Below are 13,425 nucleotides of genomic sequence, written 5' to 3' on the forward strand. Positions count from 1 at the left end.
ACGGCGGCGTGGTGTTTTCCGCAAATATGGCCGACTGTGAGGGCGGGCACAAGCCGGCGTGAGTAGGTTAAACGTTGAGTTTTATAAGGGCACCACGGGGTGACCAGCCCCTCCCCACCCAGCCCCACCCCTCCCACCCACCATCCAGCCCCACCCAGCCCCTCCCTCCCCACCCAGCCCCTCCCTGCACGACGGACACAATAATCCCCTGTGGGCTGGTGTAACCAGGAGGTTCCTACCAGTATTAAAGGCGCGCGTAGCTACTACCACCGTCACCGGGCTCGTAAGGGGCCGTCCATAAATGACGTCACGCACATAGGGGGGGGGGGTCAGACATTTGTGACGATGTGTGACGAGGGGGGGGGGTTGAGAAATGTGACGTCACATAAAAATGCGCAACTTTAAATAAATATAGACAACACGTTCTACTTAATTAAGTAGACTTTTTAATAAATGTTTTCTCCTACAACATCAGAGTGCAGCGCCACATTAAATACGCACGACAATGACAATAGTTTAAAGCGATTGGAAGCATGTTTTTTTAATATGGTTTTGGGGGGGGGCAGAGCTTTGTGACGTCATATTTGAGGGGGGGGGTCTGACTTTTTGTGACGCCGTGTGACGAAGGGGGGGGTGTCAAAAATCGTCCAAAATCGCGTGACGTCATTTATGGACGGCCCCAAATGAGAGGCGGCGTGATTGATTTCCATCGCGTTGCTGCATTTGGTGGCGTTCCCTTTCAAAACGTGTTCGAAGCGCAAAGGCATCTCTACCTGGCTTAGAAAGACATCAATCGGCCCTTTAATGTTCTGCCGGCAAGGGTTACAACCACCACGCAGAGTGGGTGGGCGTTTGATGGCTCTTCCTATGATGTGCTTTTATTTTAATTTCTATGCGTAATGTTTGATCTTATGAATGCCCCGCGTCGCGCGTACATTGTCGGGTGCTTTGATATGTTGATACAGCCGCACGCACACGCACACGCGCCAGACGACGTATCATGCAGAACACGGCACGTCGCGGGGTTTCTCTCGCAGGGAGGTGAGCACGCGCTAATGAACGAGACGTGAACGGAAAGCGCCACCAAATGTGCGTTCGGTGTGTCACGTTGCACGCTGAGAGATATTCTGTCGTGGCCACGCAACGGGGAGCTGCCGTGGTTCAAAGTCGGGGCACTCGACTTGCTAAGCCAGAGGTCCGCCGGTTCAATTCCATCTCCCGGCGTGCCACATTATTAATGTTTAATCGAATTATATTTCTCTTCTTGGTTCTTTCGGTAAAGTCACGTAGAAGGGAAATAATAAAATAATAAAAATAAAACATAATAAAATGTATTGTGTTTTTCCCTTCTACGTGACTTTACCGAAAGAACCAAGAAGATGAATCCCTGCAGTCACGAAAGCTTTAAATCGAATTATATTTAGTGACTTGCTCACCCTTCCCCCTGTTTTGCACTGCTATGGGTATTTTTAATTCTGTATTTCTCGCTGTTGTAGCTATGCTGACCCGCCCATACTGGGCCATCTGTGGGAAAGAGCTTCAGAGCTCATCGGATTCCTCCTGCAGTCTGAATCAAGATTCCCGAGTTGAAACAATGGACGCTCCTTGGGTTCCTTCACATTCCAAACTCTTTGGTTCTTTCGGTAAAGTCACGTGGGTATAAAATACATTTAATCACGACGTTTCGGGCGCACACACAGGCGTCCGTCATCAGGTGGGACAACCACAGCAAGAAACAATTGCTGAAGTGGGCAAAAGGGGGCTGTGCCAATTCCTCCTCCGCCCGCCACCGCTCTCCCGCCCACTGCCCAAACCAGGGCGTGCCACCCAGCCGCCCAGGGGGAAGGGACTGTTTCCAACACCTGTGTGGTCCACCAACCCTCGCCTCCACAGTGCTATATTTTGGACCACGTGATTGGCGTAATGCGGTACAACTATAGTGACCGATAAAGAGAAGGTGGTGGTGGTGGGGGAGATGTGGCGTTTAAATTAGTGATTGCTTTTGTTTGGCTGGAACGGGTGGGTGATTGGGAAGGCGTGGGGATCTGTGGGGGGCTGGTGATGCAGGGGGTACGGGTTTGTAATCAGGGAGTGCGGGGAAGATGATTGGAGGGGTTGTGAATAGGGATGGATAGATAACAAGGGGGGGAGGGGTTTGGATTTGAAGTGAAGCGGGTAAGCAGCGAGCGGTTTTACGTAGCAGTTTAATTATAATTGGATCTTTGTGTTTTTTAATGGACATTGGGTTAAGCGTTCACACACACACACCTACTCTCACTTAGGTGGTCAGCCGGTTCTTATATTATTTTGTGAGCGGTTGCAAACACTAATATAGAAATATCACGAAGTAGGAAGCTGTATTTCCGTGGTTAAGTCATGTAGGTAAAGAAAAAAAAAAGAAAAAAAATCACAGCAAAAAACAGTTGCTGAAATAGCAAAAAACAGTTGCCGAAATAGGCCTATTTCAGCAACTGTTTTTTGCTGATTGTTCCGAAACGTCGTGATTTATTTTTATCTTTTATTTTATTTTCTTTACCTACGTGACTTTATCGAAAGAACCAAGAGTATGGATCCTTGCAGTCACGAAAACTTCAAATCTAGAATGTCCGTGGTTATTACACAGAAATTGATTCTCCTGCTCTGACCTCTGCTGCTCATAACGTATCCCGATACAAGTGATATACACCGTAATTCTATCGATTTCTTTATTTATTGAATGCATGTCTTTCCATATGGACGAGCAATACGTACAAATAAAATATGATCGCAATGCATCACTTCCAAAACGATTTTTTTAGAGCCCGAACACGACCCGTAGCGGCAAAAATGTGTCATTGCCCGGTCACTGTGTGCGATTTACCGCATCACTTGTAGGAGGAAAACAACATTAGATTTTTACTTTTCCGTATTCTCAGGATTATAAGACGCATTTTGTTTGGTCTGCATTTCAACCCCGTTCTCATTATCCGGTAAGGGTTGTGTACGATGTATATAAAACCTTATTGACAGCGGGCTCAAGTTTGGGGCACGTTTTGACTTTCCACAGCGTCTTGTAATCCGTGGAATAGGGCCCGTGTCAACAGCAAAGTTGCGCAACAGTGGTAGGGTAGAGGGGGGGAGGGCATAATTCAACTTTTAACTCGTAAACCAAACATAGCACGAGGATTAGTGTCTGTTTAGGCGGCAGCTTTCCCGTGAACACAACACGTGGGGGGGGGGGAGAAAAACAAATTCCAGAAAGGATTTAAACACAAAATCAATCGTGAAAAAAGAACCCCAACTTGACACAGAGCCGCAGCTCGAAGAAGAGTGCAGCATACAAACATGGTTTATTGTCAACACATGCCGTCAGCTGGAGGAGGGCATGGAAGCGATACAAGATTGCCACCGGTTTCCGTTATGGATTGAACGGCCTTGCACGCAGCCGAACAGGGCATGTGCGTGCGTGTGCCTCGTGCACTTTAACCGGTGAACCTCGCTGCCCTTTGTTTTTTTAATATTCTCAGCGCCCATCCATAAGATGGATGATGGATGGATGAACGTTATACGCATTTTGCTAAGCGACTTTTTCGAAAGAAATGTTTATATTAAATTAATCCATCTTTTTGCAGCTCTTTGTCGTTCGACACACACGGCCCACAGGCCAAGCGCGTAAACTGGTACCCACCTACGTGAGTTAAACTTCAGTGAATATTATAGATAATTAAGAGTGAATTGTTTAATGACCCACAATCATTCACTCTTATAGAGGGCCGTGCAAAGAAAGTGTAAACGCTGAAAGTTATGCCACTTCTAGTGGCACCCACAACTGGAATCTCATCTGGACTGACGGATTTAAATTAACAATCTCAACGCGTATTGGAAAGCCATCATTGATTTTGGGGGTTTTTTTAAGCAATAAACCGAGGAATTTAACGGATTTAATAAAATATTAATTTAAAAACTGTGGTCAACCTGTTATACAATTTCCTAGAACAGAATGAGCAGGATGGGGACTAGCGAAAAGGTTAATATGAAGAACAAAATATATATATAAGTTGTCGGATTTGGGTCATGAGAGCCATTAAACCAAAAGCATAGGGATGACTTACAAATGCGTCGGACTTGAGATGCAGAAGTCACGTTGAAGGATCAAGATTCAGAAAAAAATATGCATCTTACCGAATCCTAACATCCATTAAATTACAGTGTCAACCGTGTGTTTATTTAGCTTAGCGTTAACAAGTACAACACACAAATGAGCCGTTTGATCACAAACACAAAACGCATCAACAGGGCGTGCATTTGCCCAACAGTTTCCAGCAGAATGTATACCGTTCAGCATTTTAATTAGGCAGGTTGTATGTTTTAAGTCGTAGGGTTACATTCATTCAAAACCTCTCGCCACCGAGTCTGAGAGTAAAGCCTCACACGGAGGGCTGAATTGACAGCGTTTTGTCAGCGGAATTAATGTTTCACCTCTGATCGTAGCATATATACGGATAAAAAACCATTTGGCTTAGACGCCCCTCGAAGACTTTAAACAGAACACTTTAGGTTTCACCGACCCATCCGTCACTTCGCGTCACAAAGACGGAAAAACTCCCAAAACAGTGGTAAGTTTGTCCTATCGTTTTTTTCTTTCTGACATTCACAAATACACATTGTATCGTTTTTTTTTCTTTCTGACATTCACAAATACACATTGTATTTGCTACCTTCAATCACCGTACCATCCGGCTCACAAAAAAATATATCAGTTCACACCTCGGTCAATGTTTAAGACGGGTAAACAACAAACGGACGCTGGACACACACACACACAAAGTTTTTGAGGACCAAGATACTAAGAGGGGGCTTTAATCCAAAAACCCTTTACAAGAATAGACCAAAACAAATTCCTAAATCACCCCTGGCTGCAACGACACAGCACCGTGTATGCCGTCTATCTAGCAGAGACCCACAACAACACTGGCACTTTCAGAATGCGATCACCATTTCCAATTCCATTTATTTTTTCCCCCCTTCTATTTTAACATCGCTACCCATCTTAACGTTACTCTTCCCCTCAAGAGGAATGAACTAAAATAAATGTTTTCTTGCGTACTTTCCACAAGCCGTGGCCTAGCTATAATTATTTGTACTGATTAAAAATAAAGTTCTTCCTTTTAAAATGGGATCGCTCCACAGATGTTTCAACGACAGTCCGGAAAATTTAAGGGTTGTATTTGGATGACCAAAGTGTACCTTGTAAGCAAAGGTGCACATTTGCTGCTCAAAATAAACTGCCAAATCTCTAAATATAATGCCTTACACGTTCACAAGAGATATCTTATCTTAAGCAGGTGAAAAACTCTTGAAAATCACCACTAAAGTTGAATTAAGTTGTGCGGGGTGATAAACTCAGGGGTCAAGACATCTTTGCAAATAAATTTCCTCCAGCACCACTTGTGCCTTGCCAGATGGGAGGACAAACTGAAGGGTGGAGAATGGAAGCCAGGACACGCCCGTGCCATATTGATAACCAGAGATGTGGAAACAGAGTAAACTACACAAGATTCCACGTTGCGTCGCAAACTGGGTTTTTAAAAATATATTTAAGTCAATTTGGAGACGTTCACCGCGTGTTTTTGAGTGCTTGTGGTCATGTAATACACACCCGGACAAAAAATTGGTTATGGGCAGACAGTCCACATTTTACGAAAAAATGTTTAATCAGAACATACTTCTATACGACTTCCATGCTACAAATCATACCTCCACAATATGCACGTGTGGAGTAGTAATTATAGTGAAGAGCATCCTTTGTGTGCGTTCCACTTCTGAATTGAGTATGGACCGATGGATAATTCAAGAGGAACATGTGTAAAACTGCCTTGCCGATCAAAGTAACATTTTAACCAAGGCTGCAGCTGTGTATCTCCCAGCATGGAAGTGGTTGGTCAGGTTATTCATTCAAGACGGTGGTGGTCTTGAGGAAGGGGCGAAAGGACAGCCGTTGATGCACTCTCCACTCAACCGTTGAAATCCAATGCCCATTTAGTTAAACATTTTTTTTTATTAGTTAACAAACATTGCAACTGGAAATCAAAATCTAAATTACACAGAGTGAAATAACCTACGCAGTAAAGTTATCCGAGCTAAGGCCGATTCAATCACATGGTTCACATTGCAGCAAGGGCAAAACATTACTATACAAAAGTGTGTCTTGGAACCACGCACAACAGCAGAATAAGCAGCGGGCTCGAGACAGAGGGAGGAAGAGACTCAGGGGGGGGGAATGCAGTGACAAAGTCAGAATTCCAATAGCGGTTTTGACTCCCCAACAATGAAAAATAGAATTGGTAGCAGTCGCATTACACTTTAAATATAAATTGGGAGTCATGGATGCAGTCGTAATAACATTACACGTGGGAGTGCAGGGGGTGTTGGGAATAGTCCCCACTTTGGCCCTAACAACACTTGACCTCCCTCACCCCTCCCCCCTTTAGCTGTGAGATGCAATTTTTGGCCAGGACAACATTTTCACAATTCTCTCTTCCTGAAAAGCTGCTGCTGCTTTATTGTTTGATTGCCGACTTGCTGCGAACGAACCACTTGAGCCTTGGAGCAAACGAGCACACCCACAACTCAAAGAGCCTTCGAATGAAAGGGAACCTTCAAAGCCAACTGGGTTGGATGTCAGTGGGGGGGGGGGGGGGGTTGGGCCGCGTGAACGCTACTTCAACCAATGCAACCAACTAACTCACGGGGCGAGATCAGCGGCCCGGACCGCCAATCCGCCGCACGTGCAAATATGTCGCAGGGGGGCAGAGACAACGGGCGCCCCTCCGGGGGTTGAGCGCCACTCCGCAAGCTAGGAGGGGCACGGTGATAGCAGCACATCGTTCAGCGCCCCCCCCCCCCCAAGCCTAAGGTACACCCTCTGTGTGCGTGCATGCGGTGCGGTGCCTGTGGTCGTGCGTGTGCGTGGGCGCGCGTGCCCATTTGCTCATGCTGCACTGAGGAGGCTGTCGAGGAACTGCTGCTGCTCCTTGTCGAGCTGCGACAGGCAGGCGGCCCACAGCTCTCCGGACGCCTGCGCGAGACAACCAACGTGAACATTATTAACAGGGCCACAGCGGGTTACGAATGGAAAATAACGGGCGTGGTAGTGGGGGGGGAGCGGCGGCAGAGTAGTGAGCGCAACTGTGCTACGAATCCGGCGACATCCGTTTGATTCCTTGGCCATGGCGAACATCGACGGCAATTGATATCTGAACCAGTCCAGGGCCTCTCGCTTCGGGTCGACCGATTCTTAACCGAGTACCTGGTGTGATGTGTAAGCGAGTTTGCACCGTGGAGGATCTTGTTGTTGTTTGGCTTGCATCCCTACTGGGATTTTTGCACACAGCGTTGGTGTACGGTGCTTTTTCTGCAATATCTTGCTGTCTTTTCTTGGATTTTCTGTTTGTACTTAGTCACATATTCACTTGAAGATGTTTTCTTGTTCATGTTTTTCTTTTTTGTTTGTTGCGGTTGCACCCGATTCAAGAGCCGAATGGCTCACAGGGTTATACCTAATAAATGAACTTGAACTATCTTGAAAATGGCGAGCGCCATCTCGACAGTGATATGGGATTGCATTGCACGAGGATTGGACAATCACGAGTGTGGCGTGCACGCACCTGCACTTGGCGCACGACGCTGACGAGCCGCGACGTGCAGGCAGCGTCCTCGCTCGTCGCCTCGTTGGCCACCCCCTGGGCGATGATGGCGAGGATGCTCGGCAGGTTCGCGTTGTTGAGCCCCAGCACCAGCGGGTTGTTACTGCCCGGGAAATGCGGGCAAACAGGTGTGTTTGAACAAAGTGTGGACAACAAAAAACGGTCAGTCTGGTAGACCTAGTCCTCAAAACATTGGGCTATGACGGCCACTGCCTGAAATGTCTCCTGTAAAATAACTTTCTTTTTAAGGCGGTGTTACTGACAAATGTGCCGAATTGTTTTTGATTACTTTCTGCGCTGGTGGTGCACCACTTGTCAATGCAGCATCACCAAATAATTTGTTCATTCCTCAATAGGTACCTCCACCCGCCCCCCCCACAAGCCTGCCCTACTCGCCCCAGTTCCTGAACCCCCCGCTTCTGTGGCCGTCTGGAACGCTCTTCCTTCCGATATTAGGAAACCACTGGAGCTATGCACATTTAAATCTAAACTGAAAACGCATTTCTTTAGAACTGCTTTTTGTGTTAGTTTGTTGTCCTTCCCCCGCACCCCCGATCAGCAAGGTTGGCTACGTACGATGGTGCGAAAGAAGTAAAAAATTCTGTACATACTCACACAGAGACACATAGACTGACACAGAAACCCATAGTTTGACGTCCTTCCCCCGCACCCCCGATCAGCAAGGTTGGCTACGTACGGTGGTGCAAAAGAAGTTCAACATGCATATATGTGTACGTACCTCTCAATGAGGTCGCAGAGGTAGTTGTAGCAGAACACGGCCTCCTCTTTGTCTTCGGTGACCGGCAGCCAAGACAGCCAAAGCGGCAGGAACTCCTGCGTGTTGACGCAGTCCGGCCGGAACTTGAGCAGCTTCCCCACGGCCGAGATGCAGTTCTCCGTGGCGTTGATGTTCTCCTTGACGCGAGACTGCGAGTCCTGGATCACCTGCATTAGCAGTCCCAGTGCCTCTGCATGGATAAGGAAGGGCACAGCAGAGGGGGAGGATTGTTTGAGAGTGTCAAGCGTGTCTAGTTGTGGTGGGTGTACAATGACACAAGAGGTATTTGTTTTTTTCTTCTTGGTTCTTTCGGTAAAGTCACGTAGAAGGGAAATAATGAAATAATAACATAAAACATTAAATACAATTCTCACGACGTTTCGGCCACAATGCAAGCAGCCGTCCTCAGGTGAAGAACAGGGCTGTCGGAAAGACAGCGTCCAACAGACCTGTTCTTCACCTGAGGACGGCTGCTTGAGTTGTGGCCGAAGCGTCGTGAGAATTGTCTTTTATTATGTTATATTTTTATTATTTTATTATTTCCCTTCTACATGACTTTACCGAAAGAACCAAGAAGATGAATCCCTGCAGTCACAAAAGCTTTAAAAAGAGGTATTTGTGCAATAAAACGCACGCATGTGCGGTGCTTTGTCAATCCACTGCTGGATTAAGGCTTCCCTATGCCATGTGAGTTGTGCGTATTAGCACAGTCGGCTATGTATGGTGCGAAAAAAGTTAAACGTACATACAACCTGGCGTCATGGTGCAAATTTGTCCAGTTTGAATACATGCTTGCAAATTACTTAAATTGTGAAGCGCATAGCAATCTCTCCTGAAAAAAGTCACAATGCTCAGGAAGGCTTTCCCAGGTAGACAAAGCGCAATGATAATACTAATTAAAAATTTCGCTACACTGGTCAGCGTGGGTTGATGACGGTGGGAAGCAGAACTGTGGTAGTACAGAAGTATGTTGCGGTATTCCATCGTTATTCACGAATTTGCATCGTTATTCACGTCTTGCATTGAGAGAAATTGATGGGAGAGAATGTTGTGGGAGAAAGTGATGGGAGAGAAAGTGATGGGGGAAAAAGTGATGGGAGAGAAAGTGATGGGAGAGAAATTGATGGGAGAGAAAGTGATGGGGGAGAAAGTGATGGGAGAGAAAGTGATGGGAGAGAAAGTGATGGGAGAGAATGTGATGGGGGAGAATGTGATGGGGGAGAAAGTAATGGGAGAGAAAGTGATGGGGGAGAAAGTGATGGCAGAGAATGTGATGGGAGAGAAAGTGATGGTAGAGAATGTGATGGGAGAGAAAGTAATGGGAGAGAATGTGATGAGACAGAAAGTGATGAGAGAGAAAGTGATGGGAGAGAATGTGACGGGAGAGAAAGTGACGGGAGAGAAAGTGATGGGGAAGAAAGTGATGGGTGAGAAAGTGATGGGAGAGAAAGTGATGGGAGAGAAAGTGATGGGAGAGAAAGTGATGGGAGAGAAAGTGATGGGAGAGAATGTGATGGGAGAGAAAGTGATGGGAGAGAAAGTGATGGGGGAGAAAGTGATGGGACAGAAAGTGATGGGAGAGAAAGTGATGGGAGAGAAAGTGATGGTGCGTAGCAGCATCATAATTTAAGGTAAGTTAATTTCCAAACTATGATTTAATACTTTCATGTTTATTTTATTTACTTTGTTTATTATATAAATTAAAGGGACCGATATTCCTCAAGTTTGCTTCTTTATTTTTTTTTACTTTATAAATCATTTTATTTTACATTAATTGTGGATATATTCTTTCTTGTGCCTGGTGAGTTGTAAACTTCTTAAACTCCCTCCAGTTGGCTGTGATAAATTCCCACATGATAAGCGACTTCGTCGAGCTATCATTTGTGATAGCCAGGTCACTTCTAAAACAAGAGCTATATAGCCCAGTGGGCATTTACCCGGTAAAATAAAAAAAAACATTTAAAACAGTTTTAAAAGTTTTAGTTACCAGTGCAGGCCGGAGCATAGCCGGGCCCTCCGTGCTGCGCCATCACGCCCACACCGTACGCGGCTGCCTGCCGCACCTCGGCGCTCGACTCGCATACGCCTTCCAGCATGGGCCGCAGGAAGTACTCCGAGTACTTGAGCGAGGCTGGGCCGCAGCACTCGATGAGGTCGTCGAACACGCAGAACCCCCACTGGCGGTCGGCCCACGGACGGTTTCGGTCCTGGTCGTAACAGCAGCAGCGGCAACATGAACAGAACTTTAGAATATGGATATGTTGTTTATCGAGACTTATCCTATGGAAACATGGTTAAATTAATCACAGGGTTTCCAAAATCTCCCTGGCAGAACTGCTATGCGAGCCCTGTTGACCGATTGCGGCATATCCGAACCAAGCCAGCACATTGCCTCGAAGGCTCGGTTGGTTATCTACTGGCTCTTTGCAGTTCCAAGCTGTAAACAACGAAACTGTGCTATGCTGGTCTCACAAGACAACCGAAGCTGGCCTGGGGCCAAGCAGGGCCAGGGGTGGAGTCTAACGACACGTTTGTTGCGCGCGACGTTGTCGGCAGAGCTCGGCTCTCACAGTGGAAAAACATTGAGCCACGCGAGCCGGCTCGGCACAGCACGGCACGGTTCAGTCGTACAATGGAAAAAAAGGCACAGGCGAAGCACTTGAGTTGAGGAGTCCAAGGTGGCATACGTACGATGAGGCTGACGATGAGCGGAAGAAAGAGGTCGAACCAGGGCAGCACCGTCTCCTTGTAGCAAGTGAAGATGGCGTGCAGGATGTCGGACACTTTGCTGAGCGTGTACACGTCGCTGTTATCCTGAGCACGGCGACATGCAAATCGGTGACATTATAATACCCCACTCGTTTCAGGAACACAAACTATTCCAGGACGTGAAAAACAAAAACCGACGTAAATTAATTCCCCACTTATAGAGGTCAACATACCTCCCCACGTACAATTCCATCACGGTTAAGGACAGTCCAGTGTGGCATGTGTGTGTAAAAACGCCGACACGTTGTTACTCGGAGCCTCGTATTGGACACAGCACCAAGATTAGGCCCGGGGCTTCTCCCTTGATGCTTAAAGCTCGCATTGTCCCCTGAACGTTCCCCTCCCCCTTGTGCTCACCCCTTTTATACCATTCGAGCCCTCTCTCTCTCTCGAAGCATCGCTCGCCCCACTCTTTTCGGCCAATCATCGTCCTCCTCCACCAACGGTTGTCGAGCGTCGCCTCTCTCGTCAACCCTCGCTTCCCCGACTTTCAAGTTTGAATCTCTCCTCCAATCCTTTTGAACCTTGCCTCCCGACCAATCAATTTGGAGGCCTCTCTGCACCAATAGGAGGCCTTGGCCTACTTCCTGACTGTCCGTCTGCCCGTACGCTTGCCTCAGGTGAGTGGTCTGCTGCCTCGGTCATGACATCTGTATGTGTAATAAACCACTGCGACTACCATCTGGAACTTGTGTCTTCTTTATTGTTTATTCCCTCCTTCACAGCTGGACAGCTCCGCGCTCTCTCTCCGACGCGGCTGCACTCCAGTTCCCGCGCGGTTAGATGTTGTCGCTCGCACCGGCTCGCTCACAACCTCTCCCGCGCGCCGCTGACAGGCGGCTCGCTGGGAGGAAGCCTCCAGCCCACCACGTGGCCGCTGGCGTCCCGGGCAACGTGGTCCCTCTCTCTGACTCCACACACCGACCCCGAGCTCTCTTTCGCTTTCCCTAATATCCCCTGACCTACGTCACCAAGCCCCGCCTACAGACACGCCCCCCTCACGATCCTTCGAGATGGTTACTTCCACAGAGACTTTAAGCTCCGCCCCTAACTTCGGCTCATCCCTCCGATTGGGTGATGGCGGCCCAAGCGGCGGAGCCTATCCCACTGATCGGCGATCGTCGGTGAACTCTCGTATTACATCTGTATGCTGAACTTCTTTTGCACCGCAAGAAGCTAACTGTGCTCATCGGAGGTGCGGGCATAATTATAATTAACTGGATTCACCTCGTCTTGCAATGTCTCTTCCACTTGTTCGTCGTAATCTTCGTCTTTTCTCTTTTCTGCGTGGAAAAAAACGTCGAAATAATTCAACGATCATTCATGTTTGTTTTATTTTATAGCTTTAGTCATGCAAATTGCATCTATGAACCCTGCAGAATTTGTAACGTGCGGTTTTTCGAAGAGGCACGGGATACCAGACGGGCAAGAATGAAAAGCCAGAACTGCAGAACTGTGGCCGATAATTGCCCATGCTCTGTGATCCTATATTAGTATGTTAACGCACATTATGTGTAATGAGTGCAACCTTATCATGTATTCGTTCAGTAACCAGAAGTCAATGTAATAGTTAACGTGGACCCACAAGATGCCTCACCCTGTCGGAGCTCCTGGTTTTTAAAGTGCTCTTCCAACTTTGCCTTCAGGATGTTCCCAAGCTCCACAAAGTGCTCTTTGTCAAGACATCCCTCGCCCATCAGCTCCACACACTGGTGGTACAGGGCAGACACAGCACGATCCCATTATGGTCCCACACGTGTAAAACAAACGCACGAGGCCATCTACACCGAACAAACTATTTATATTTTGATTGAAACATTTTTCACCTGGATGATAATCCCTTGAGATGAAACATTTAGTTTTGCTAGGGTGTCCCGGAGTATCAATTAACATACGTAGCAAACACACAAGCAGGTATACATATCTTCTTGGTTCTTTCGGTAAGAAGATGAATCCCTGCAGTCACGAAAGCTTTAAATCGAAAAAATCAGGTATACATATTTTTATTAATTTTGGCTAATGTAGACCATGATGCCGGTACGCAATGGCCTACTCTTCTTTTAATGACCTCACTGGAATCCTTCAACATCCGCGGTGACGCACAGACATGCGAGCGGCGAACGCGCTAACGCTGGGCCGTGTCACCACGCCCATGTGAAGCGCGCTATTTAAATCAAGATTGGTTAATGGGAT

At 47.2% G+C, this 13,425-nt stretch overlaps 1 protein-coding gene across 1 annotated transcript in view; it reads right to left on the reverse strand.

Annotated features, from left to right (window-relative positions):
* Positions 1-2,473: 2,473 nt before the first annotated feature.
* The window catches only part of IPO5 (importin 5), a 37,393-nt gene continuing 26,441 nt past the window's right edge, over positions 2,474-13,425 (reverse strand). Inside the window, exons 20-26 of the mRNA XM_078876196.1 lie at positions 12,830-12,941; positions 12,460-12,515; positions 11,155-11,277; positions 10,451-10,670; positions 8,425-8,653; positions 7,647-7,788; positions 2,474-7,057 (exon numbers count right to left, since the gene is read on the reverse strand). Of these exons, the coding sequence (XP_078732322.1) occupies positions 6,971-7,057; positions 7,647-7,788; positions 8,425-8,653; positions 10,451-10,670; positions 11,155-11,277; positions 12,460-12,515; positions 12,830-12,941 (969 nt within the window). The 3' untranslated portion in view covers positions 2,474-6,970. The remainder of the gene's footprint in view (positions 7,058-7,646; positions 7,789-8,424; positions 8,654-10,450; positions 10,671-11,154; positions 11,278-12,459; positions 12,516-12,829; positions 12,942-13,425) is intronic.

Source organism: Lampetra fluviatilis, chromosome 43 (genome assembly GCF_964198595.1).
Source record: "Lampetra fluviatilis chromosome 43, kcLamFluv1.1, whole genome shotgun sequence".
Classification (NCBI taxonomy): Eukaryota; Metazoa; Chordata; class Hyperoartia; order Petromyzontiformes; family Petromyzontidae; genus Lampetra; species Lampetra fluviatilis.